This window comes from Pongo pygmaeus, chromosome 4, assembly GCF_028885625.2.
Source record: "Pongo pygmaeus isolate AG05252 chromosome 4, NHGRI_mPonPyg2-v2.0_pri, whole genome shotgun sequence".
Taxonomy (NCBI): domain Eukaryota; kingdom Metazoa; phylum Chordata; class Mammalia; order Primates; family Hominidae; genus Pongo; species Pongo pygmaeus.
Window position 1 is genome coordinate 150,842,543 of NC_072377.2, and position 27,704 is coordinate 150,870,246.

The 27,704-nt window shown below is 37.8% G+C and overlaps 1 protein-coding gene across 4 annotated transcripts in view; it reads left to right on the forward strand.

The window, feature by feature from the left end:
* Positions 1-27,704, forward strand: part of RBM27 (RNA binding motif protein 27) — a 91,539-nt gene that overhangs the window by 50,736 nt on the left and 13,099 nt on the right. For all 4 annotated transcript variants that reach the window (XM_054488199.2, XM_054488196.2, XM_054488198.2 and 1 more), the window contains 10 exons: positions 1,508-1,657; positions 5,068-5,212; positions 7,037-7,190; positions 7,800-8,096; positions 9,777-9,917; positions 13,931-14,050; positions 15,491-15,565; positions 15,704-15,868; positions 17,222-17,326; positions 17,753-17,944. In XM_054488199.2, coding sequence (XP_054344174.1) covers positions 1,508-1,657; positions 5,068-5,212; positions 7,037-7,190; positions 7,800-8,096; positions 9,777-9,917; positions 13,931-14,050; positions 15,491-15,565; positions 15,704-15,868; positions 17,222-17,326; positions 17,753-17,944 — 1,544 coding nt within the window. The remainder of the gene's footprint in view (positions 1-1,507; positions 1,658-5,067; positions 5,213-7,036; positions 7,191-7,799; positions 8,097-9,776; positions 9,918-13,930; positions 14,051-15,490; positions 15,566-15,703; positions 15,869-17,221; positions 17,327-17,752; positions 17,945-27,704) is intronic.

The following is a 27,704-nucleotide window of genomic DNA, read 5'->3' on the forward strand; positions in this document are numbered from 1 at the left end:
ACAGATGCCCCAAATGATTAATTTTCAACATCATTTAACACTTTATTAGAGGGAGACAGTTCTTAATCTAGTGATGCCTTTTTTTGTGTAATTCCATGAGCTGTTTTCAAAACCTGAAAAAAGAGGAAAAATGGGGGTGGGAGGAAGAGAAGGAATGCCAACCAGCAGTTCTAGTTCTTATGTTAGATATCTCAGAATCACCTGTGCTTTAATGGCATTTTATTATTATTGCCTCATTGTAGCTTGTGGATGTTTTGTGCAAGAAGGAAGTTAGCTTGTGAATCTGAAGTTAGGAGGAGCACAGTATTCATGGGAGAGGTTTAATCTAAGAGTATTGGGGGTGAGACATTTTCTGGATTGAGGACTTCTGAATCCTAGTTGTGCTACTTATTGGTCGTTGACTCAAATGCCTGTAGTGGCCAGGAAGATCCCCTAAATGAGGATAATTTGCTGATCTTGTATTCTGAATCACTTCTATACTCTAAATCATAGAAATGACTGACGTGTATGTGCGCGTGTGCGCTTTTTTATTTGAAATATGGTTTATGTGTGAAACCAGCTGTTCTCACTCTAGTTTGAAGAATTGCACATAACCAAATGAATACATTTTCTTTTCACCTCAATTAAAAAGGTACCTAGAAATTGGAGATATGATAGACGACAGAGGAAACTCAATCCTTCACATACGGTGTTTGTGTATGTGAAAATTTGTATTAACAAATGTGCATTGGGCTGGGCACAGTGACTCACACCTGTAATGCCAACAGTTTGGGAGACTGAGTTGGGCAGATGGCTGAAGCCCAGGAGTTCAAGACCAGCCTGGGCAAGATAGCGAGACCCCATCTCCGTTTTTTTTAAATTAGAAAAAAAATGTGCATTGACATTTGGATTAGGTAATTAATATATAGAGTAGAAATGAGGAGGTGAGTGAATCTGAAAATATCAGTATTTAAGAATGGATGCATATATCTGTATTCTGTAATAGGAGCATTTTTTTTTTTTTCAGTTTCAAAAGGTGTGTCTAGATACTGTAACACAAAGAGAAATACAGTCATCCCTTCACCTCAGGTTCCACATCTGCAGATTCAGCCAACTACAGATCGAAAATATTCAGGAAAAAAATAAAAATAAAAAAAACCCAGTACAATAATTAAAAGGAATGCAAGTTTTAAAAACAATATCCATAACAGCTATTTATGTAGCATTTATATTATGTATTATAACTAACCTAGAGATGTTTTAGAGTATACAAGAGGATTTACCTAGGTTATATGCAAATACCACCACCCTATTTTATATGAAAGTCTTGAACATTTGTGCATTTTTATATCTGCGGGAGGGTCCTGGAACCAGTCCCTCACAGATACTGAGAGGTGACTGTAGGTTGATGTATTTATATTTGTTGGAGAATATATGTTTTTTAAGCAGTTGTTTATTTTATAACAATGAGAGATGGTTTAACCTCTCTCTGATTTGTTGTGTGTTTTGTTGCTTTGTTTTCCCTCAGATACATATGAACCAGATGGTTACAACCCAGAAGCTCCTAGTATTACTAGTTCTGGTAGATCTCAGTACAGACAGTTCTTTTCAAGAACACAGACACAGCGCCCCAATCTGATTGGCCTAACATCTGGAGATATGGATGCAAATCCAAGAGGTGAGAATACCTTGAACTTTTTCTGATGCTAAGTGTTATGCAGTAGTTGGATATAGTTATTACATTTGCATTTCTGGCCTAGCTTGAGGAAATTAAGGTCCAAATTACTTACATATCATCTCTTTTGGAGGATGCTATGTATTAATCTCAGATGTTTTAAAATAACTTTATCTCCAAATTTTATTTTAAAGCTATAGTTAGGGTATATTTGTTTTTAAATACAAATCATACTAATATTATTTAACTTCTTCTTTTGGTAGGACTTTAGGCTGTTTTAGTTTTGTTTCTAGGCACTGTGTTAGATATTGTGTATAGAAAGATGAAATTACTGATCCCCTGCCCTCAAAGAACTGATCATTGAAGGACCTGCTTTGTATCCTAAGAGCTATGCATCACACTAATTATATTGAGAATCTAAAATGTTACAATACAACTATTTGATAATTTTTAACACTTATAATTACATCTTTAAGTTAGGACCTTTACAAAACTTAGGAATAAACCTTAAACATGAAACAAAACCAAGATTAAATGCAAGTATTTACCTTTAATATGGCTGATAACCTCCTACCTACTCCCCCACTAAAAAGATTGGTTAATGATGGTTAGTTTGATGAGATTCCAGTTGTTTTTTAAACTATTATGAATTTCCAATATATAATTTCAGCATGAGTGACTGGCCATGGACTGCACTGACACAATAGTTTTTTGATTAATCATCTGGCAAACATGTTCCTTTTCTTCCTTTCTTTTCCTTTCTTTCTTCTTCTTTTTTTTTTGAAATGGAGTCTGGCTCTGTTGCCCAGGTTGGAGTGCAGTGGCACGATCCTGACTCACTGCAACCTCTGCCTCCCAGGTTCAAGGGATTCTCCTGCCTCTGCCTCCTGAGTAGCTGAGATTATAAGCATGTGCCACCATGCCTAGCTAATTTTTGTATTTTTAGTAGAGACGGGGTTTCACCATGTTGGCCAAGCTGGTCTTGAACTCCTGACCTGAAGTTATCCGTCTACCTTGGCCTCTGAAAGTGCTGGTATTACAGGTGTGAGCCACCATGCCCAGCCTAGCATTTTCCTGTTCTTCCTTTCTATCCTAGCTTTATTAATTCTTTTTTCCTGCCATTAATAACACTATTACCACTATAAGAATAACAGGTTTTGTATGAAGACTACACCAAATGCCTTCTCATATATATATTATATATATATTATTTATATATATTTTTATATATGTATTATATATATTATTTATATGTATTATATATTTATATATATTTATTTATATATTATATATATTTATATATATTTTATATATATATTTTATATATATATATATTTTTTTGAGACAGGGTCTCCTTCTGTCACCTATACTGGAGTGCAGTGGCGCGATCTCGGCTCACTGCAGGCTCCGCCTCCTGGGTTCAAGCGATTCTCCCACCTCAGCCTCCTGAGTAGCTGGGATTACAGGTGTGCGCCACCACAACCCTGCTAATTTTTGTATTTTTAGTGGAGACGAGGTTCCACCATATTGGTCAGGCTGGTCTTGAACTCCTGACCTCAGGTGATCCAGATCCCACCTCGGCCTCCCAAAGTGCTGGTATTACAGGTGTGAGCCACTGCACCCAGCCTCATATATATTATTGTCTCTCATATTTCTATTTTTATTCTCCTTTTACAAGTAAAAACACTGAGGCTTAGAGAGGTTTAAAGAACTTGCCCAAGGTCACACAGCTGTTAAGTGGCAGAACTAGAACTCAGAGGAGAAGTCATGTTGTGTATACAATAGGATTTCTTTGTTGTCTTGGGTAAGTCCCTTAACCTTTAGTTATATCTCCTTCCTTTAATATGACACACTTCATTAAATTAAAAAAAAAAAGCATTAGGCAATGTTAGCTGGTAATGATAGAAACTATTTAAGGAGAACATAATGGCATCTCAAATTCTAGAATGCTTTATGCCATCACAGTTGCTGTCTTCTTCATTAGCCTTCTGAAAACACAAGTCCCACAAGAGCAAGGATCACGTCTATTTTATTCACCAGTGTATACCCAAGGTCTGCTATAGTTGCTGAGCTGTAAAATAGCTAAACGTTAAGTGAATGAATCTTTACATCATAATTTCCCTGACAAAGATGAAATCAAATGTACCAACTCCTAACCATATACCTACCCCAGCATTCAGCTCTGGGTTATTCTTTGCTTGGTGGAGTTGCTAAAGTTAAGAGAAATACTCAAGATTTAATAGGCATAGTTTTGTGTTGTTAGTTTCTGTTTTGTTCACTACACGTCTTCCTACCCACAGGTTATTTATTGTAAGGACAGATTCTTAGAGTATTTCTGCCAATTTATAGTATTGGCTTTGGATTTTCTTCCCAACTTTAAACCTATGGAAAATCAAAAGAAACACAGTGAACATCTGAATGCCTTCATTTAGATTTACCAGTAATATTTTATTACCTTTGGGCATGAATGCTCTCTTGTGTACTCTCTCTTCTCTTTCTTCTTTCCACTCACATTTTTTTGTTGAATCTCTTGAAAGTAAGTGGTAGACACTGTGAAACTTTAAGTCCTTTACCTTATATCTAAGAATAAGACAGTCCTATATAAGCACAGTATTATTGCCACACATAAAACCATAATTCCATAATAATATGTAATCCTTATGATTTGGTGAACTTCTTGTTGAATCACACCAGGAGGCAAATAATGTCCATTAATGGTGCCAAATTTGATTGCTTGTATAGGCTGATCATTGTTGGAGCTCTCCATTGTTTTTGTTTTTTTTTTTTTGTTTCTTTATGAGACCGAGTTTCACTCTTGTTGCCCAGGCTGGAGTGCAATGGCACAATCTCGGCTCACCACAACCTCCGTCTCCTGGGTTCAAGCGATTCTCCTGCCTCAACCTCCCGAGTAGCTGAGATTACAGGCATGCACCACCATGTCTGGCTAATTTTTTTGTATTTTTAGTAGAGATGGGGTTTCCCCATGTTGGTCAGGCCGGTCTCGAACCCCCGACCTCAGGTGATCCGCCCGCCTCGGCCTCCCAAAGTTCTGGAATTACAGGCGTGAGCCGCTGCGCCTGGCCCAGAGCTCTCCATTGTAAATGTAATTTTTGGAGTGGTACTTTGGCACCATAAATATCTTGTTTTCCAACAACCTTTCACCAATATTTTTTTCATCTATTGATCATCAATGCCTGAGTCAATTAGTATATCGAGGTTAACTTTGAGTTTTAAGATATGGATTTCTATTTTTTATAGAAAAAGGCATTTGTAACTTTTTCTTCTGTTAGGCATTTCTAAAAGAGAAATGATAGTAGTTGAGCTATTCATAGTACTTTTTAGCTTTTAGACTAAATATATTAATCATTGAGACTCCTGAAAAACTCAGTAATTTCAATTTTTGTTTCCAACAGCTGCTAACATTGTGATCCAGACTGAACCACCAGTTCCTGTTTCGATTAATAGCAACATAACCAGAGTAGTTCTTGAACCAGATAGTCGAAAAAGAGCTATGAGTGGTTTGGAAGGGCCACTCACAAAGAAACCTTGGCTGGGAAAGTAAGATAATTTGCTAATTAGTAGCATCTAATTGTTATTGTCGTTTGCATTGGTAAATTCATAAAAATAAGATTTGTCATTAATTAATGATTTTCAAACTAGGTATCTTGAAGTTAGGGTTCCAGGAGACATCTTTAGAATGTTGTAAAAATTAAAAAGTTAACAATATTTATAATGGTTTTTTTTTTTTTTTTTTTTTTAAGACGTAGTCACCCAGGCTGGAGTGCAATGGTATAATCTCAGCTCACCTCAACCTCTGCCTCCTGGGTTGAAGTGATTCTCTTGTCCCAGCCTCCTGAGTAGTTGGGATTATAGGTGCCAGCCACCATGCCTACCTAATTTTTTTGTATTTTTAGTGGAGATGGGGTTTCACCTTGTTAGTCAGGCTGGTCTCAAACTCCTGACCTCAGGTGATCCACCCACCTTGGCCTCCCAAGGTGCTGGGATTACAGGTGTGAGCCACCACATCCAGCCTATAATAGGTATTTCTAATTTGTACCTACTTACTTCTATGCCTAACCCAATATTAAAAATTACTGAGACACTAGCAATGGATAGAAAAGAAGAAAAAAAATGAAATCAACGGTGAAAAAAAAAGCTTAGTACCTTTGCAGAAGTTGAAAATATGCCATTAAAGATGATGTTCTAGCTGGGCACAGTGGTTCACGCCTGTAATCCCAGCTCTTTGGGAGGCCAAGGCAGGTGGATCACTTGAGGTCAGGAGTTCGAGACCAGCCTGACCAAAATGGAGAAACCCAAAATACAAAATTAGCCGGGTGTGGTGGTGCACACCTGTAATCCCAGCAACTTGGGAGGCTGAGGCAGGAGAATCGCTTGAACCTGGGAGGCGGAGGTTGCAGTGAGCTGAGATTGCACCATTTCGCTCCAGTCTGGGCAAAAAGAACAAAACTCCGTCTGAAAAAAAAAAAAAAGGGTGATGTTCTAGCCTTCATTTAATGATGTTAGAGTCTTTGATAATTGTGCTAGATCTTTATGGTAGATATATTTAGCATATGATTTTAAGTGTTAGTTGGGCCTTTTCTTTTTGTAATCTATTACTGTTCACCTTTTCTATTCTCATGTAATAAGAATAATGTTGGCCGGGCGTAGTGGCTCACACCTGTAATCTCAGCACTTTGGGAGGCTGAGACGGGTAGATCACTGATGTCAGGAGTTCGAGACCAGCCTGGCCAACATGGTGAAACCTTGTCTGTACTAAGAATACAAAAATTAGTCGTGTGTGGTGGCATGTGCCTGTAATCCCACATACTCAGGAAGCTGAGGCAGGAGAATCACTTGAACTCAGGAGGTGGAGGTTGCAGTGGGCCGAGATCGTGCCATGGCACTCCAGCCTGGGCGAATGAGTGAGACTCTTGTCTACAAAAAAAAAAGAATAATGTGAAAATTGCTTAGTAATTTCTGAAGAATGTTAAGGGCTCACAAAAGGCACTTTAAACAAATTAATCAATCAATTAATTTATTATATAGAGATGTGGTCTTACTATGTTACCCAGACTGGTCTGGAACCCCTGGGCTCAAGCAGTCCTCCTGCTTTGGCCTCTCAGAGTGCTGGCGTTACAGGCATGAGCCACCTCGCCCAGCCTGTAACCTGTTTCTTGATGCTTATATATTTTCTGTGGTTTGAATTTTGAATATAATGTTACATAGGATTTTGAAGAAGCTTCCTGGGATTATAAGTGTGAGCCACCATGCCCAGCCACAAAAGGCACTTAAAAAATTATAAACCTAAATTCTTTGTGGTTATATCTCTTGGCTAGGCATGAAGTAGGAGAATTAACCAAGATGTATTAATCTTCCTTTTAGGCAAGGAAATAACAATCAAAATAAACCAGGGTTCTTACGAAAGAATCAGTATACAAACACCAAATTAGAAGTCAAGAAAATCCCTCAGGAATTGAACAACATTACCAAGCTCAATGAACACTTCAGCAAATTTGGAACTATTGTTAATATCCAGGTAAATGTGGCTATGTCAGTGACAGAATCCAGGCATTTTATGGGTCTTGGGAATATTTCTATCAGCTCACCTTGTTTAAATGAGTCAGTGGTTATTCTGATCATCTCTGCTAAGTGCTGTAAATGCCACCATATATCTGTATACCCACTTTTATGATGGACTTGTTAAACCACGTTTGTTCTTGTGAATTCATTTGGTTCTTTTCTGCAATCTCTTCCTGAAAGAGAATGGGTGGCCTCACAGTTTTGGAGATTGGGAAGTCCAAGATCAAGGTGCTGGATGATTCATTTCCTAGGGAGTGCTGTCTTCCTGGCTTGCAGATGGCTGGCTTCTTGTGTTCTCACATGGCAGACAGAGAAAGAAAGAGGGGGTCGGGGCAGATCTCTTTCTCTTCTTTTAAGGCCACCGATACTATTCATTAGGATGCACCTTTGTGACCTCATTTAACCTTAATTACATCCTAAAAGCTCTATCTCTAAAACAGTAATGTTGGAGTTTAGGGCTTTAACATGTGTATTTTGGGGAAAACATTCATTACATAGCAGTGGGTCATAATTTATTTAACTATTTTCTGTTTTGGGGAATTTATATTGTTTTATTTTCTTTAAGGTTGCTTTTAAGGGTGACCCAGAAGCAGCCCTAATCCAATATCTTACCAATGAGGAGGCCAGGAAAGCCATTTCTAGCACAGAAGCAGTTCTAAACAACCGATTCATTCGAGTCTTGTGGCATAGGGAAAATAATGAGCAACCGACACTACAGTCCTCAGCACAGCTGCTCCTGCAACAACAGCAAACGCTTAGTCACCTCTCACAGCAGCACCATCACCTGCCACAGCATCTTCATCAGCAGCAGGTGCTAGTGGCCCAGTCTGCTCCTTCAACAGTGCACGGAGGTATCCAGAAGGTAATCTGATTCACTGGGAATTAAAGGTCTTTTAGTTACACCCTCTAGATCAGTATTTTTCAATTCCTGGTCCTTGGGTCTTCTATATAAGAGCTACTCTTAATTTGAACTGCAGACCAGTAGCATCTGATCTCCTGGGATCTTATAGAAATGCAGATTCTTGGGGGAAAAATTGCAGATTCCTGAGCCATACTCCATCCTACTGAATCAGAATCCCTATGGGTGGGGCCCAAGGATTTGTGTTTTAACAAGCTCTCCAGGTGATTCTTACATACCTTAAAGTTTGAGACCTGCTATTTTACATCAGAATCACTTACCTGGGCGCAAATTCCTGGGCTTCACCTTCTCAGACCTCTGTAGAGTCAGTCTCTAGATATGGGGCCTATAAATATACGTGTTTAACAAGTACTCTTAAGTTATTGTTATGCACCCTAAAGTATAATCATCTACCACAGAGCAACTTTGACTGTAGCGCTATTTCTCTATTTTGTTTTAGAATCAGTCTTTTTTGTGTCTACCCATTTGCCCTCCTTTTTCCCATGTAAAAAAGTTATATGTTCCTTCTAAAAATGGGAATAGAAGCTCCAAGAGAATTGGAATTTTGCCTGTTGTGTCCATTCTATCCCTAGTGCCTAAAACAATGTCTGGTACATATTGCTCAAAACATATTTGGTTGACTAGTGAAGGAAGGAAAAAACAAAACAACAAACTACCACACATCAGAGCCATTCAGAGATTGACCTAGATAATCTCATGCTTAGATTAAATGCAGTCAGATTTTTAAAAAGTATTCTTTACAGTACATGGTGTCAACTCCATTTATCATCCTGCTCATTTGCATCTAAATTCTCTTTCAGTTATGTTTGTATCCCACTTCATGTAAGGGCCCAAAGATGAATGCTTCCCCTAGATGTTGGATGAATAGTGTAGAAAAGAGTTCATACTATCACCTTCATGGTGATCATTAAACATATTCTGTTAGTACAGCCCAAGATTGTATTATGTTTTTGAGGTGATCATTTCACAGTTATTCATATTAAGCCACTGTCAGTTAAGACCCCCTAATTCTTTTCTTCTTCTTTTTTCCTTTTTTGAGACAGTCTCGCTTTGTCGTCTTTCAGGCTAGAGTGCAGTGGCGCAGTCTTGGTTCACTGCAACCTCTGCCTCCTGAGTTCAGGCTATTCTCCTGCTTCAGCCTCCTGAGTAGCTGTGACTGCAGGTGCATGCCACCACGCCTGCCCAATTTTTGTATTTTTAGTAGAGACGGGGTTTCACCATGTTGGCCAGGCTGGTCTTGAACTCCTGACCTCAGGTGATCCACCCACCTTGGCCTCCCAAAGTGCTGGGATTATATGTGTGAGCCACTGTGCCCAGCCAAGACCCTCTAATTCTTTCAGAGCATTGCATACTAGAGGAAACATTAAAAAATAATTAACAGTTTTTTTGTGTGTAGGTGCATGCATTTTGTTGTGGTATGTTTTAGACATCCCAAAAAGTATGAATAATCTATCATTTGTGTATTCACCAGTGCCCTTAAAAAATAAAACCTTACGGATAATTGAAGCACCTTCTCGTTCCCATTTTCTTATCTTTTTCCCTAGAGTAATCATCTTAAATTTGTACCATTTCTAGGCATGTTTTTAAACTTCTGCCACATAAGTGTTTATTTTGTATGTGCAGATGATGAACAAACCACAGACATCAGGTGCATATGTTCTTAACAAAGTTCCTGTTAAACATCGTCTTGGACATGCAGGTGGTAACCAGAGTGATGCATCACATTTGTTGAATCAGTCTGGTGGTGCTGGAGAAGATTGCCAGGTATGCATTTTTGGGAGCTTCAGATATATTTAGAATCATTCAGTGAATTAACAGAATAAATCAGTTATCATTCAGACAGTCAAGACAGTTGTGACAGTTAACCTAAGTGTGGCAGGTATACCTCTCTAGTTTCCATGTTTCAGTCAGAAATTTGCTAGTGAAATTTTTTTCCTATTCAAAGTTAAGTAGGAGGCTGGGCGTGGTGGCTCACACCTGTAATCCCAGCACTTTGGGAAGCCTAGGTGAGTGGATCACCTGAGGTCAGGAGTTTGAGACCAGCCTGGCCAAAATGGCGAAACCCCATCTCTACTAAAAATACAAAAAAATTTGCTGGATGTGGTGGCAGACACCTGTAATCCCAGCTACCCGGGAGGCTGAGGCGCAAGAATCACTTGAACCCAGAAGGAGGAGGTGGCAGTGAGCCAAGGTCACACCATTGCACTGCAGCCTGGGTGACAGAGCAAGACTCTGTCTCAAAAAAAAAAAAACCAAAAACCAAGTTAAGTAGGAATTTGAGAATTTTAGGTATTTATTTATTTAATTAATTTTTTCTTTGAGACAGAGTTTTGCTCTTGTTGCCCAGGCTGGAGTGCAATGGCACAACCTCGGCTCACCGCAACCTCCACCTCCTGGGTTCAAGTGATTCTCCTGCCTCAGCCTCCTGAGTAGCTGAGATTACAGGCATGCACCACCATGCCCAGCTGATTTTGTATTTTTAGTGGAGATGGGGTTTCACCATGTTGGTCAGGCTGGTCTGGAACTCCCGACCTTAGGTGATCCACCCCAAAGTGCTGGGACTACAGGCGTGAGCCACTGCGCCCGGCTGAATTTTAGGTATTTATTAATAGATAAGTGTCTATTGTCTATTTCTTTAATAAGTGTCTATTATTAATTTCTTTAATTTTATCTTTAAGAATTTAGTGAAGGGTATTCTGTCATAGTAAAAAACCATCTTTGAAATATGTTTTAAGTAATTTATTTTTAGTAATGTATCTGTACTATAACTCTTGAGCGTGGTGATTATTACAAAGAGAGGTAAAAAAAAAAAAAAAAGGGAAAGCAAAGAAAACTGCTATCCCAAAAATACTATATAGCTTCTGTAACTGAAACAACCTGATACTGACTCATGAATAGACAGACTAGTGGAACAGAATAGAAAATCTAGAAATAGACTCAGTTGCAAATAGGAGTTTATTATATAATAACAAAGTGGAACAGATCAGTGGGGAAGTTATAGACATGTTGATAAATAGTATTGGGATGACTGGATAGCCAGTAGGGAAAAGATGAAATGAGATCTGATCCTTTTTTTTTTTAATTATATCTTAAACCAGTATAAATTCCAAATGGATCTGAGATTTAGATGCTGATTGAAACTCTAAATGATACAACCCTCATGAAAGGAAATTTGGCAGTACAGTATCTGCAAAAATTATGCATATGCATTACTAAACTAGTTATCTTCCTTCTAAGAATCTATGTCAAAGGTATACCAGCCAAAATATGGAAAGACATATGTGCAAGGCTAGTAATGATATACTCTTTATAATAACAAAAGACTGGAAACAACCCAAATACCCATCTGTAGGGTACTGGTTGCTGCAAATGTAGTATATCTACACAGTCAATATACAACTATATAAAGAATGAAGAATATTTTTATATGTACCATGGAGTGATTATCAGAATATATTAAGTAAAAAAGCAAAATGGAAGAAAAAATATGTAGTTGACTACTGCTGGTGTGAAAAAGTAGAGGCACTGAACACAGAGAAGTATTTGCTTTTAACAGGAAAAAAACCAAAAACATAATTCATATTATTTAAATCCTGTGGTTATGGCAGGTATAGAAGAAGCTAGATGACTTTTGATTACATCTTGTTTTGTAGATTTGACTTGGAACCATGTAAATAAATTCTGAATGTAATTATAAAGTAAAATTAAATGAAATAGAAGTAATTCCTAAAAAGTGAAAAGAAAAGTGAGACACATGAACTAGCATATCTGCATTGAGTGCTTTAAAACAGTGATTTGACGATATATTCCTAATGTGATATACCCTGAGGACAAAAAACAAAGAAAGCTCTTTCTAATCATATTGTTGACAATGTTCATATTCTGAAACCCATCTGTGAGCATTGTAAATCAAATGAGGAATTACGCTGATGTCCTTGACAACTCAGATTTTCAGTGTGGTTGAAAAGAGAGATAGAAGATGGATAAGATTAAGTAAATATCTTGTAGCCCTGCATTTGAATAGAAACTATCAGTATTAACTCAGGTTGTATTTTATCTTAAAGGGAAAAAAAAGGCAACAAAATATTCCCCAAACATTTCCCAATTCTATTCACTGAAAAGGTCTAGAAACAATGACCAGCCCAGTCATTGAGCATCCCTAGCACTCAAAGGGACCCAGGGATCCTTGAAGAAATAGCTATCTCCAGACCTGAGACTGGCAGTACTGCAGATGAGCCTAGAATATGGTATCAAACCAGAAAGTAAGGAGGGTGTCAAAGATTACTAGAGTCCTGTCAAAGAGAAAAACAAATCTGATCAGGCCTCTAGATCTACCCACTAATTTAAAAGAAATTTGGGGGACAGAGGGACATCTTCAAGGGTACCACAGAATCCTATGGGGGAGTACTACTAGATGAGTGACCTGGTTTCTTCAACAAACAATTTGCAACGAAAAGCAAGAGATAGAGAGGGAAACTATGAAGTAAAGGAGACTATAAAGAGATGTAACAAGTTGCACTTACATGGACTTTAATAGATCCCATTTCAAATGGGGGGAAATTGTTTAGAAAATTATAAGCTGGAACTGGAGAGGTGAATATTATGGCACATGCAGGACTTTCCTATGTAAACTAGTTTAATTTTGATGACAATTAAGTGTTGTGGTGATTGAGAGAAGTCTTACATTTGGATATATTATTTATGTGATTGAATTTTCCATGGATTTCTTCATATTATTTTCTGTATCTCTTATATTTTTCAAAGTTAATTAAGTTTTTAAAAAGACGGGTGCAGTGGCTCACACCTCTAATCCTAGCACTTTGGGGGGCTGAGGTGGGAGGATCACTTGAACCTAGGAGTTGGATACCAGCCTAGGCAACGTAGAGAGACCCTATCTCTACAAAAAAGAAAAGAAACCAGCCAGGCTTGCAGGCTCGCACCTATAGCCCCAGCTATTCAGGAAGCTGAGGTGGGATTGAGCTCAAGAGATTGAGGCTGCAGCAAGCCGTGATTGCACCTCTGCACTCTAGCCTGGGTAGCAGAGTGAGACCTTGTCTTTAAAAAAAAGGAAGAAAGGAAAACTTTAAAAAAAGAACGTAGCTTAATTCTTAGAAGGATTTTTCAGTTACTGGAAACAAGAGTTATTATTTGGCACTTCACTTACGAAAAACAACTTGTGAAATACCCTCCAGCCAGATACCACCTGTAGCCAAACAAATTCAACTTATTATTCAGTGAGAGGTATACACAATGAAACTGGATGCCAAAAGGACTTATTTTAGGATTTTGGCTAAGTTAGATGATTTAGAAGGATTTAAGGAAACAGGCATAAATTCTATGATAGGATATCTTACTAAATCTTAACTGGAATGAGGCTAAAGCAGTAAGTGGTAAAGAAGCAGCAGTCATTCCCAGGATAAACAGATGTTTAGTCATTTTATAGTTTGGATAGCATTCATGTTTTTGTCTCTGTTCAGTCATGATTAGGGATTGGTCTTGCTTTTGTCTTGATCTGTTATGGTCACAAGAGCACCTTTGTCTGATGTTGGTATTTTGTGAAATTGTGTTTAACAGAAGGGCACTAAGGCTGTTTTTATCTTTTGGGTGACAAATTTATGCATAAAGAACTAGATTTTATAATGAAGTTTTTAAATGTAGAAAGAAAATTTAACTCCTAAGAAGAGTAGAAATATATGCATCCTTTCTAAAAAAGTATTCTAAGCATTTCTAAGATATAATTACATTTGTGTGTGCTTTTTTTTTTCTTTATTTTTTAGATATTTTCAACTCCAGGCCATCCAAAAATGATTTACAGCTCCTCAAACTTAAAGACACCTTCAAAACTCTGTTCAGGGTCTAAATCTCATGATGTTCAAGAAGTGCTTAAAAAAAAACAGGTAACAGTCTTGATTCTTCCTGCCTTACAGAAGAAAAGATGCCTGAATTTTTAAGTGGCTACATTATCACTTTTAAATCAGTTCATGTTGGTAGGGCATAACATCATAATGCTTATTTAGCTTCTTCTCTAATGTAAACTTGGAAAAAAAAGATGGACATACAGAAAAAATGTTTCACAATTGCCATTCAGAATTTTTTTTTTTAATACACTATTATTCCCTCCAATTCTAGTGTTTATTTTCTTTTTTTAATTCCTAGGTAGATAATGATTCATATAAAATATAAGACTTTTGTAATTATTATCTATATGATTCAGTTCTGAGTTTCATTGTCATCCTGTTAAGTTCACATAGGGTTTTCCAAATTAAATAGATATTTGTATGTACTATCTCAGTATAATTAGAGATTTAACAGGAGGGTGGGAGGCAAAATTTTCCTGGTGAAATCCATTGATTTTACTCTCTTATTTCTTTTTTCTTTTTTTTTTTTTTGAGATGGAGTTTTGCTCTTGTTGCCCAGGCTGGAGTGCAATGGTGTGGTCTCGGCTCACCGCAACCTCCGCCTCTTGGGTTCAAGCGATTCTCCTGCCTCAGCCTCCAGAGTAGCTGGGATTACAGGCATGCGCCACCACACCCTGGCTAATTTTGTATTTTTAGTAGAGATGGGGTTTTTCCATGTTGGTCAGGCTAGTCTTGAACTCCCGACCTCAGGTGATCCACCTGCCTCGGCTTTGGCTTCCCAAAGTGCTGGGATTACAGGTGTGAGCCACCATGCCCAGCCTACTCTATTATTTCTAACCTATAGCTGCATGTCACTTTTTTCTTTTCTTTTCTTTGAGACAAGGTCTCACTCTGTCACTCACGTTCAGTACAGTGGCATGATCATGGCCCAGTGCAGCCTTGATGTCCCAGGCTCAAATGATCCTCCCACCTTAGCCTTCTGAGTAGCTGAGTAGGCATGTGCCACCATGCCCCGGCTAATTTTATTCATTTTTTTGTAGAGACAGGGTCTCATTCTGTTGCCGAGGCTGAACTCAAGCAGTCCTACCACCTCAGCTTCCCCAAGTGCTAGGATTACAAGTTGAGCCACCATGCCTAGCCTCACATTTTTAAACTTTAAACTTAAAAAATAAGGATTTAGCTATTACATGGGCAAGTGAAAACAACTTTTGTTTTTCTTCATAAGGACATTCAGGTCATTCAAGTCAATAAATCTCATAGATATAGCTAATTAGGTCCAATATTTTAAATATTTTTTAAGTACAGTTGTAACTCTGTTATGTTGAAAGTGTTAGGGAAAATATATTCAAAGGTTTCATCTTTGGTGTCAGCTATTTTTTTATTAGGAGGACAGTCTGTCTCAGGGATGACCCAGAAAAAATGAGTGGAGAATGGTGGCAAATTACATTATCTGTATTAATTTCTTTTTTACTTATACAGGAAGCAATGAAGTTACAACAAGATATGAGGAAAAAAAGACAGGAAGTGTTAGAAAAACAAATAGAATGCCAAAAGGTAAGACAAGAGCTCATTATTTGCATGCTAGAATTGATGTATAGAATTGATTTTAAAAGTATTATTCATAATTTTTAAAGACTTCTTTATATTAAAGTTTATTAAGCATGGTTTTACCTTTTTCTGTTTATTTTGTAGATGTTAATATCCAAGTTAGAAAAAAACAAAAACATGAAACCAGAAGAAAGAGCAAATATAATGAAGACTTTGAAAGAGCTTGGAGAGAAGATCTCACAATTAAAAGATGAATTAAAAACATCTTCTGCAGTCTCCACACCATCTAAAGTGAAGACAAAAACGGAGGTATCTATTTGCATTTTTTATTTAACATAGGGTTATTGAACATCTGCCATGTGCTTGGCACCTTGAAAGTACAATGGAACCCTTAGGTAGCTAATATCCTAATAGGGATATAGGCAAACAATCACAGTACTTAAAAAAAAATCCTAATTATAGTACTTTTTTTTTAAAGAGACAAGGTCTCACTATATTGCCCAGGCTGGCCTCAAATGCAGTCCTTCCACTTTGGCCTCCCAGAGTGCTGGGATTACAGGTGTGAACCACTGCACCCAGCTGCCACAATTTTTTTTTTAGTGTTTCTGTAGATGCTCTGTACCGTTTTTGGGAAGAGGTTGATAATACCCTGTTTGAACAAAGATGTGTTTTTTAACTGAATATTTTGGTTCTCTGCTGAAGATGACACTATTAAAGTGATGGTGGTGAAAGAGGTATTTCCCATTTCAGCAGTGTTTTTCTAATGCTGTAATAGTATTGTAATAAAACCATCCTTTTAAAAAAGTAGCCTGGCCTACTATTCATATGGGTAAAAATATGGCATGTTATTAAAAAGAATAATAGAAGTTCTAGATCTATTTAAGTCTAATTTTATTAATTTCCATGTGTTTCCTTGCTGTACTTGGTTTAGACAGTGGTTCCATTATACCACAGTTCTGTGGTGTGATTATAGATAATTCCAGTCCTCTGAGAACTGGTAATAAATTTGTCAGATATGTAGAATGTAAATTGTTATATGTAGTATTACATTAAATTTGAAATTATGGTTCTGTATCAGTATAGAAACATAAAGTGTTTAAGATTTCTTCTTAAAGATATAATAAAAATGTTTTTTATTGAAATCTTTTCTAATTATAGAAAGAATATATATGCACATTTTAAAAATTAAAGAGGTGAAAAAAATCATTGGCAGTCATGTCTTTTAAAGACTGATAAATAATTCGTCTCTAACAAAAAAGAGAATGGCAACAGTTATGGATTCCAGTCTGGTAGTAATTATGTAGCTGTTACTTTGTACTATAAATACATTTTTACTATATAATTTATTTTGCTCCATTGTGTTTCATTTGTGATACTTTATTATGTGACGGTTATTCTCAGCTCCCTCATCTCAGGTGTCTGTTCCTAGGATGTGATTTTTAAGCTGTCTAATGCTTACTGTTTTTCACTGATATCCATATACTTTTTACATGTTGGCACTACTATATCTGTAAAGTTACTTTTTTAAAAACACCCATGTTTATTGCATCCTCTCATTCTCATGTTCCAAAATACATGTGTGTCATTGTGTAACTGTCATGTTCTGGAGGAGATCTTGTAAGTTATCTAAAAAATACCTTTTTATTTTCAATTTTTCCAAAGGCCCAGAAGGAGTTACTAGATACTGAACTGGACCTCCACAAGAGGCTGTCCTCAGGAGAAGACACCACAGAATTACGGAAAAAACTCAGTCAGTTACAGGTTGAGGTGAGATTTAAAAGGAGTTAGTGCCCCACCACATTTAACGTCTCAAAAAAGTTTTCCTTTGACTGGGCGCGGTGGCTCATGCCTGTAATCTCAGCACTTTGGGAGGCCAAGGCGGGTGGATCACCTGAGGTCAAGAGTTTGAGACAAGCCTGACCAACATGGAGAAACCCCGTCTCTACCAAAAATACAAAATTAGCCAGGTGTGGTGGCGCTTGCCTGTAATCCCAGCTACTTGGGAGGCTGAGGCAGGAGAATAGCTTGAACCCAGGAGGCAGAGGTTCCAGTGAGCCGAGATCGTGCCATTGCACTCCAGCCTGGGCAATGAGAGTGAAATTCCATCTCAAAAAAAAAAAAGTTTTCCTTTATTTTTAAGGTTTAGTCTAACAATGTATGCTACTTTGTATTCTACTTTTTGTTGTCATTCAGGCTGCACGATTAGGTATTTTACCTGTGGGTCGAGGAAAGACCATGTCCTCTCAAGGTCGAGGAAGAGGCCGAGGGCGTGGAGGAAGAGGAAGGGGCTCACTAAATCACATGGTGGTGGACCATCGTCCCAAAGCACTAACAGTTGGAGGATTCATTGAGGAAGAAAAAGAAGACTTGCTTCAGCATTTCTCAGTAAGTTTTTAAAATAGCTAATGCTAACTCTAAAAACACTGTGCTCATCATTTTCCTTGATGCAGTGTGTATAAATGTCAAATGTTTTATAGATTAGAAAAATTAATTGTAAAAAACATGAGTACTACCAAATGCCTATTAATATATTTAAAAGTCAAGAAGCAGCTCTTTCTTTTGATTCTGTAATACTCCACTTAAGTGCATTTGTAGTGACAAGTTATTCCAGAGCTATATTTAATTTTTGTTTTAGGATTATTACATGGCTTACCAGGTATTTATAGTTAATAGTGAAACAGTCTGGGATGGAAGCAAAATTCAAATAAAGAATTTATTAGGATAACAAGTATATTTAGTTATATTCTGTATATAGTGGCAACCACTTACTTTTAGGCAAACATGCAAATAGAGATTTGCTACAGGCAAATGTCTTTACTGTTTTGGACATATGCAGTATATACTCTTTCCAGCCACTCATTCATTCAGTAAATATTTTATTGACATTATTTATGCTAGAACATTTTCATACATGATCTCATTTAATTTTAAATGACTGTATAAATGTGAAATACATGCAAAACTGTATATACATGCAAAACTGTATACATGTGAAATCCTGTGTGTACAGATGTGAACACCACAAGTTAAAATGTCAACCACAATCATATAATTAATAAGTAGTGGAACCAAGATAACTAGGTTCCCTATTCCTCAAACAACTCTTTTGAGAGGAAGTATTTTCAGCCCTATTAAGTTTTAAAGATGGCCAGGGACAGTGGCTTTTGCCTGTAATCCCAGCACTTTGGGAGGCTGAGGCGGGTGGATGACCTGAGGTCAGTCAGGAGTTCGAGACCAGCCTGGCCAACATGGTGAAACCCCATCTTTACTAAAAATACAAAAACTAGCTGGGTGTGGTGGTGTGCGCCTGTAATCCCAGCTTCTTAGGAAGCTGAGGCAGGAGAACTGCTTGAACTCGGGAGGCAGAGGTTGCAGTGAGCTGAGATAGTGCCATTGCACACCAGCCTGGGCCACAAGAGCAAAACTCCATCTCAAAAAAAAAAAAATATTAAAGATGGTGAGGGAAATCATAAAGAGCAAGGCTTCACTTCAAGTGTTTTTATTAGTTTGATGCCCATTAACCCTATTTCACCCTGATTCTTGGGGAAGATAGGCTGTTAATGAAAAGTGTCCAGATTTGAATGTCCTGTGGGTTGTGAATGGTTCACTCTTGACCCAGTTCTTTCCCTGATGTAACCCTTATTTGCCTTTTTTGTAAAGTGGGAGAATAGCTCCAAGTGACTTCTTGAGTAAAGAAGATGGAGGAGCACTATACAAGCGCAGGGTATTGTGAAGGCTGCACGAATGTTGATTTTTTGCCTTTTAAGGTTTAGTATATAAAATTAAAATCTCTTTGCCAAATAAATTGTTCTTGTAGAACCAATACCAGTTCTGGTGAGATGATATTGGATTATGTGAAGCAGAATTTCTACAAATTTGACTCATTGCAGAAAGTTTCAGTTACAAAAAATAGTTAATCTTACTAGGAAGACAGCTACATGTTCTATCCTGTGGTCACTGGAGACTATATGTAGATGTTTAAATTTTAACCCAGAAGTCATGCTCAAATGGATCTCCTTCCTTCTGAAAAGTAGAACCATTCTAAAGCATCTAAAGATAACCAATTTTTTTGTACATATACCTGACAAGTCTGCAGTGTGGCATTCAGTTGGCAGATGTGGTTATGTCTAGACACTTAGGAAAAGAGCAAGCAAAGCTAAGGCAGATGAGGTAACTTCAAGAACAAAACACTTCCTTTGATTTGGATGGCTCTTTTTTTTTCTTTTTTGATAGCATGCTATCAGAAAGGGTCTTGAGTACTAGGAGCACGCTTCCCTAATAATAACTACCTGGGCAATATAGTATGCTTTCTTTGAAAGAAATACAGAAATACATATGCTTAGGCATTATTGTGAATAGAGTTAGCAAACATAAAAGGAAACTCTTCTTCAAGATCTTTTGTATCTCACAGAGGCCAAGGTAAAATCTATATTTTCAGTATTCTTCTATTCTTAATGATTATGAAGGGATCATGGGTGAGCCGTATCTATATGAAAAAATGATGGATTTTAATGAAGCTATTTGGAATCTAATTCTGGAGTCCTTCAGAGTTTGCTGTTTAATAGTCTAAGAACTTATCATAAGTGGATTATGGTCATATGCAAATGGCAGCTATAAGTATGCTCATTATAGTGCATGTAATAGTGAAAAATGATAACCATGTAAATGTTTGACAGTGTTTTGCTGCCTTTAAAAACGTATTTTTTTTGAGACAAGAGTTTTGCTCTTGTCACCCAGGCTGGTGTGCAATGGCATGATCTTGGCTCATTGCAACCTCCACCTCCTGGGTTCAAGCGATTCTCCTGCCTCAGCCTCCTGAGTAGCTGGGATTACAGGTGTTAGCCACCACACCCAGCTAATTTTTGTATTTTTAGTGTTAGTAGTATTAGCACTTCTCTATTTTCCATACTTGTTGAGGAACACATACTCCTTTTTTCTTTTTTTTAAAATGGTGGTTATCTTTTTTTTGTTTTTTGTTTTCTGTGTTTTGTGACAGTCTCCATCTGTCACCCAGACTGGAGTGTAGTGGCATGATCTTAGCTCACTGCAACCTCTGCCTCCTGGGTTCAAGCGATTCTCGTGCCTCAGCCTCCTGAGTAGCTGAGGCTACAGGCATGCACGACCACACCCAGCTAATTTTTCTGTATTTTTTACTAGAGATGGGATTTTGCCATGTTGGCCAGGCTGGTCTCAAACTCCTGGCCTCCAGTGATCTGCCCACCGGCTGCGTTGGCCTCGCAAAGTGCTGGGATTACAGGCATGAGCCACCGTGCCCGGCCCACACATACTACTTTTAAAATCAGACTTTTTACTTCACATTCACTTTTGGGATGAAGCATCAGTGTTTTATATTATGTATTTTAAAACCAAATTTGAGGATATTGGTTGATCTTGATCTTTTTGGTCCCAGGTACTTATATGAAGGGTACATATACATTAAAGCATATACAAATTTAAAATACATAGAATATTTAATTTACAGTGTAGGTTATATATATAACAGCATAAAAACATACATTAATATATAAATATGTTAATAGTATGTATCAGAGATCAGCAGACTTTTTCTGTAAAGGACTAGATAGTAAATACTTTAGGTTTTTTGTGGACTACATATGATCTTTACATTGTCTTCTCTCCTTTCACCTGCTCTTCCCTCTCTTCCTCTTTCCTTTCTAGTTCTTTTTCTTTTTTTTCTTTTTCTTCTTTGTACTTCAATGGATGAACATTTTTTTCTTTTAATAACCTTTTCAAAAATGTAAAAACCATTCTTAGCTCCTAAGTCATTAAAAACAGGGTGCTGGGCTACATTTATCCTGAGGGCTGTAGTATGCAGACCCCTAGTATGTTATTATGTTACTTTATATATCAAATATTTAAGTTAAACATAATTGAAATATATAAATATAATTTTATATATTTTAAAGATCAAAATCAGCAAATCCAGAAAGAACTTTTTAATTTTTAATTTTTTTTTTTTTGGAGACGGAGTCTTGCTCTGTCGCCCAGGCTGGAGTGCAGTGGTGTGATCTCCACTCCCTTGCAGTCTCCGCCTCTTGGGTTCAAGTGATTCACCTACCTCAGTCCCTCCAGTAGTTGCGATTACAGGCATACACCTCCTGGCTAATATTTTTGTGTTTTTTAGTAGAGATAGGTTTCACCATGTTGGCCAGCCTGGTCTCAAACTCCTGACCTCAGGTGATCCACTGCCTTAGCCTCCCAAAGTGCTAGGATTATAGGCATGAGCCACTGCGCCGGCCCAGAAAGAACTTTTTAATAGAAAAATCTTTATTTACCTATCTTTATTTCACAGAAATCTTAAGATTTTTAATATCTTAATGAAGTTAATGTTAAGTATTTATAGTTAAAGTTTAATTCAGAAGCTGAAAATTGTAACTCAGAGCCTTGCCAAGGGCACAGATGGGACAAAAACTAAAGTACATTCCTTCATCCCTATTGAAGGGAGGTTCGGCTAGATACAACAGGAAAAGTTATTTTCTCTAAATATTTGGAATATATAGACTGTACTTTGATATTTTTCAAGTAGTGTGGCTCATTTAACTGTAAGAATTTTGAATTTTTCCTTCTTTTCAAGAAGTGTAGAGTTAGGTTTTAGGATTGATCAATTCAGAAATTCAGCTGCTCAGATTAATATATTTCTCTTCTTCTATCCTACCATGTTGCCTTTTATTAGGCTTTTTTCCTCTTGCCTTGACCTCCCAAAGTGTTGGGATTACAGGCATGAGCCACTGCACCTTGCCAGTTTTTTTTTTTTCTTTTTTTAAATTCCTGTTTTTACTGTTACTTCTTGATTTTTAAATTTTAAGCATTATATATTGACTTCCCATTAGTCTTTCTGCTTCCCACCTCTCCAGTTTTTTTTGACCTTGTTGTGTTTTCTTTTTTTTTTTTTGTTACAGATTTATACCTTAAAAAAATAAATTATTCTACTGTCATTTCAGTGGGGGTCTGGGGAAGGGTATGAAATTGCATACAACAGATGGTCAGTTCCTCAACTTTAGCCAGAAGACCCTTTGAGTCTTAAGAAAGTAAGAGGTTTATCTCTAAAGTACTGTTTAGAACGTGTGCTCCCACAATATTTATATAATTCGTTATAATTTTTATGTTCTTACTGGCAAACCTCTAATGTCTGACTCTTGCCATTCCTGGAACTTCATATGAGGCAATTGAGTATTTCTGCTGTAATTAGTAAAGACTTCGCACATAGTTAGCTTTTCCCCACAGCCTCTCTAGACAGGGATTTTCCCCCATCTTCCAAGTATCTGAAAAATATATTTGAGAATTTTACTGTACATGGAAATGATACCTTATAGTTAGGCAGATAGTTTTCTTTTGTGCTTTCCAGAACAAAAATTAACCTTTTCTATGTATTTAACATTTGGAGAAAGTTTTTTAGATAGTGCTTCATTGATTGCCCTTCATCAGACCTTGTTAAAAAAGTAATGTAGGCCTGGCTTGGTGGCACCTGCCTGTAATCCCAGCACTTTGGGAGGCTGAGGTGGGAGGATTGCTTGAGCCCAGAAGTTTAAGACCAACCTGGGCAGCATAGTGAGACCCTATCTTTACAAAACAACTTAAAAATTAAATTAAATTTAAAAGGTAATATGGGTGATTTGTGAGCTATGACCATTTACTGTTGTTATCTGTCACAAGTGATCAGGAGTTTACCTTTTCTGCACACTTTACTGTGTTCAGCGTTCTTCAGGCGAAAATATAATTTTCGTAGCTAGTTCTAGGAGTGAAATAGGCAGTGGTAATTCTGTGACCTTTACAAAGACATTGAAACTCTAAACTGCCATAATTTTTTTCTCTTAATTTTGAAAATTTCTTTACAAAGGTAATTACTGCTTTTAGAACATTCAAACAATACAAATTATAAAGGAGAAGGCACAACAAATTTGAAATCTTACCAATTACATTTTTATGAACATCTTTCTAGCACCTGTATCTGTCATATGTATACATACTACCCATGCTGTTTTGGAGTTTGTTTTTACATCCATAGTGTATCATGGAGAATTGTTCATGTTTATGAATATAGATACACATTTGTCTTATTTAAAGGCATTCTGTTATAAGAATATGCCATAATTTTTATGTACAGCCCCCTATTGATGAGTTAGGTAGGTTGTTTACCATTTAACTATTATGAACAATGTTATATACATCATGTTAGATTTGGCATATTTACTGGGATAATTTTTTTTTTTTTTTGAGACGGAGTCTTGCTGTGTCGCCCAGGCTGGAGTGCAGTGGCACAATCTTGGCTCCCTGCAACCTCCACCTCCTGGGTTCATGCCATTCTCCTGCCTCAGCCTCCCGAGCAGCTGGGACTGCAGGCGCCCGCCGCCAGGCCCAGCTAATGTTTTTATTTTTATTTATTTATTTTTTTGTATTTTTAGTAGGGGCGGGGTTTCACCATGTTGGTCAGGCTGGTCTCAAACTCCTGACCTCAGGTGACCTCCCACCTTGGCCTTCCAAAGTGCTGGGATTACAGGCATAAGCCACTGCGCCTGGCCAATAATTTTTCATTATGTGGGACAGTGCTGCACATTGTAAAACTTCTGGCACCCCTGGCTACCACCTACTAATTGCCAATAAGTGCTGCTTAGTCAGCGTGACTACCAGAATACCTGCTAGAGTGATGTCTCCAATTGAGAACCACTGCTTTAGGTAAATTCCTAGGAGGGAGATAACCGGATCAAAGGCATGCATTGAAATTTTGGTACAGCTCGCTAAATAACCTTCCAGAATGTTGTACTAATTTATACTTGTAGTGATATTGGATGAGAGTACCTATTTGCTCATTCCCTCATATAGCACTTGAATTTTGTTTTTTTTTAATCTGCGTCAGTTGATTGATATATGATGACTGGCATAGATTGGGTGTCACTTTCTAATCGGGGAAAATGGCTGGACTAGATGAATTTCTCTTTGAGCAGCTTCTACCGAGAACCCTAATATGAATATAATTTTTAATTTATGGTATATTTAGTTGATCTCATATTCACATATATATGTATTTTATTTGAATTATTTCCTTGGCCAACACACGTAAACAAAATGAAAAAGGAGTAAAAGTGTATACAATGAAAAATAAGATTTCCTTCTACCTCCAGTCACTCAATGTCACTCCCCATAGACAATTATTGTTAGGAGTTTCTCATACATCTGCTTAAAGATACTCTCTCTATATATAATTTGTTCTCTCTTTTTAAAAAATGGTAGCAGGTTATACAACACCCTTTTGCCGTAGTACTTTTTACTTCATATATATTAGACTTTAGATTGTTGTACACTAGTGCATGTGGTGTTGCTTCATTCTTTTTAATGACTGCGTGGTATTTCATTGCACAGATGTATTATACTACAGTTGAACCGTCCTGTATTGATGGACATCCAATTTTTTCCCTATATATATATATATATATATTTTTTTTTTGAGATGGAGTCTGGCTGCCTCCCAGGCTGGAGTGCAGTGGTGCAATCTGAGCTCACTGCATGCTCCGCCTCTCAGGTTCACGTTTTGTATTTTTAGTAGAGATGAGGTTTCACCATGTTGGCCAGCTGATCTCAAACTCCTGAACTCAGGTCATCTACCTGCCTCAGCCTCAAAAAGGCCACTGTGCCCGGCCTTTTTTCCCAATATTTTATCATTTTAAACCACATTTAGATGTGTATGTGAGAGAATATATATGTATGTGTAGAACAATTAGGTACTGTAATAAGTAACAGATATGTTAAGAGATAAATCCTAGATTTTTTTAAAAAGTACTTTTTAGGGCCTGGTGCGGTGGCTCACACCTGTAATCCCAGCACTTTGGGAGTCCGAGGTGGGTGGATCATGAGGTCAGGAGATTGAGACCATCCTGGCTAACACAGTGAAACCCCATCTCTACTAAGAATACAAAAAATTAGCCGGGCGTGGTGGCAAGCATCTGGAGTCCCAGCTACTCAGGAGGCTGAGGCAGGAGAATCGCTTAAACCTGGGAGGTGGAAGTTACAGTGAGCCGAGGTCACGCCACTGCACTCCAGCCTGGGCGACAGAGCCAGACTCTGTCTCAAAAAAACAAAAAAACGAAAAAAACAAAACTTTTAAAAATAAAAATCTAATGTATGCAAATAGTTAAAAGGATGACTAGGGCTGGGTATGGTGGCTCACGCCTATAATCACAGCACTTTGGGAGGCCGAGGCGGGTGGATCACCTGACCTCAGGAGTTTGAGACCAGCCTGGCCAACATGGCGAAACCCTGTCTCAACAAAAAATACAAAAATTAGCTAGCTGTGGTGGCATCTGCCTGTAGTCGCAGCTACTTGGGAGGCTGAGGCACGTGAATTGCTTGAGCCCAGGAGGTGGAGGTTGGAGTGAACCCAGATTGCGCCACTGCACTCCAGCCTGGGCAATAGAGCAAGACTCTGTCTCAAAAAAAAAAAAAAAAAAGGATGACTAATAAAAGTAAAATCTCCCTTTTATTAATCTTTTTCCATTCTTAAAAGATAGTCACTATTCTTAGGTATCTTTATAGAAAAATACTATATATGTAAGAAAACATATATAAAGCTTCTCACTTTAAAAACATTTACGAAAATGTGATCATATTATACATACAGGGCTGCATTCCAAACCTTGCCTTTTTCACATAAAAATCTTAGCTATCTGGTATTTCTTTAATTTTTTTTTTTTTTTTTTTTGGAGACAGAGTCTCAAGTCACCTGTCACCCAGGCCGGAGTGCAGTGGTATGATCTCAGCTCACTGCAACCTCCACCTCCCAGGTTCAGGGATTCTCCTGTCTTCATCTCCTGAGTAGCTGGGATTATAGGCATGCACCACCGCGCCCAGCTGATTTTTGTATTTTTAGTAGAGATGAGGTTTCACCATGTTGGCCAGCTGATCTCAAACTCCTGAGCTCAGGTGATCTACCTGCCTCAGCCTCAAAGGACTGGGATTATAGGCATGTGCCACCATGCCCGGCCTATTTCCTTAAAATTTTTAAAGGTTGTACCTATAGTCAACTAAAAATGTTTATAAAAACCAGCTATACTGATCATAAACATATAGTTCAATGATTTATCAGAAGGCAAACACCTAATATAACTATCCCTCAGGTCAAGAAATAGAACATTTCCAATACCCCAGTCCCCCTTGTTGCTCCTCCCAGCCTCTATCTACCTTCTCTCCTTCTCAGAGCAGTAACCATTAGCCTCACTTTATGATAGTCACGTTGCTTTCTTTATACAGTCAATCCTTATTATTTTCAGATTCCGTATTTGCCAATTCATCTACTCACTAAAATTTATTTGTAACCCCAAAATCAATACTTATGGTGTTTTGTGGTCATTCTCAGACATACACACAGTTGCCAGTCCCCTCATGTGCCCATTTTCAGCTGAGATAGAAATAAGGTGGTGCTATGCCTTCTTGTTTCAGCTTTTATACTGTAAACAAATGCCCCTTTTGCAGTCTATTTATTTTATTTTTTATTAATTTTTTTTGAGACATAGTCTCGCTCTGTCACCCAGGCTGGAGTGCAGTGGCATGATCTTGGCTCACTGCAGCCTTCGCCTCCCGGGTTCAAGTGTTTATCCTGCCTCAGCCTTCCTAGTAGCTGGGATTACAGGCGCCCACCACCACACCCAACTAATTTTTGTATTTTTGGTAGTAGAGACAAGGTTTCACCATGTTGGCCAGGGTGGTCTCAAACTCCTGACATCAGCCTCCTAAAGTGCTAGAATGACAGGCGTGAGCCCCTGCGCCCAGCCTTTGCAGTCTATTTAATGCCACATTTTTCTCAGTTTTTTTTGTTTTCTTGGTGATTAAACTGTTTTAAATGGCCCCCGAATGTAGTTCTAAAGTCCTGTCTAGTGTTCCTAAGTGCAAGGCTGTGATACGCCTTACAAAGATACATGTGTTAGTTAAGCTTTGTTCAGGCATGAATGAGTGCTTTTGGCCATGAGTTCAATGTTAATGAATCAGTAACATGTATTAAATAAGATGTCTTTCAACAGAAACACATAAAACCAAAGTTTGTGTTGATTAGCTGACAAAAATGTTGTGACCCTCTAAAACAGGGGTGTCCAATCTTTTGGCTTCCCTGGGCCACATTGGAAGAAGGATTGTCTTG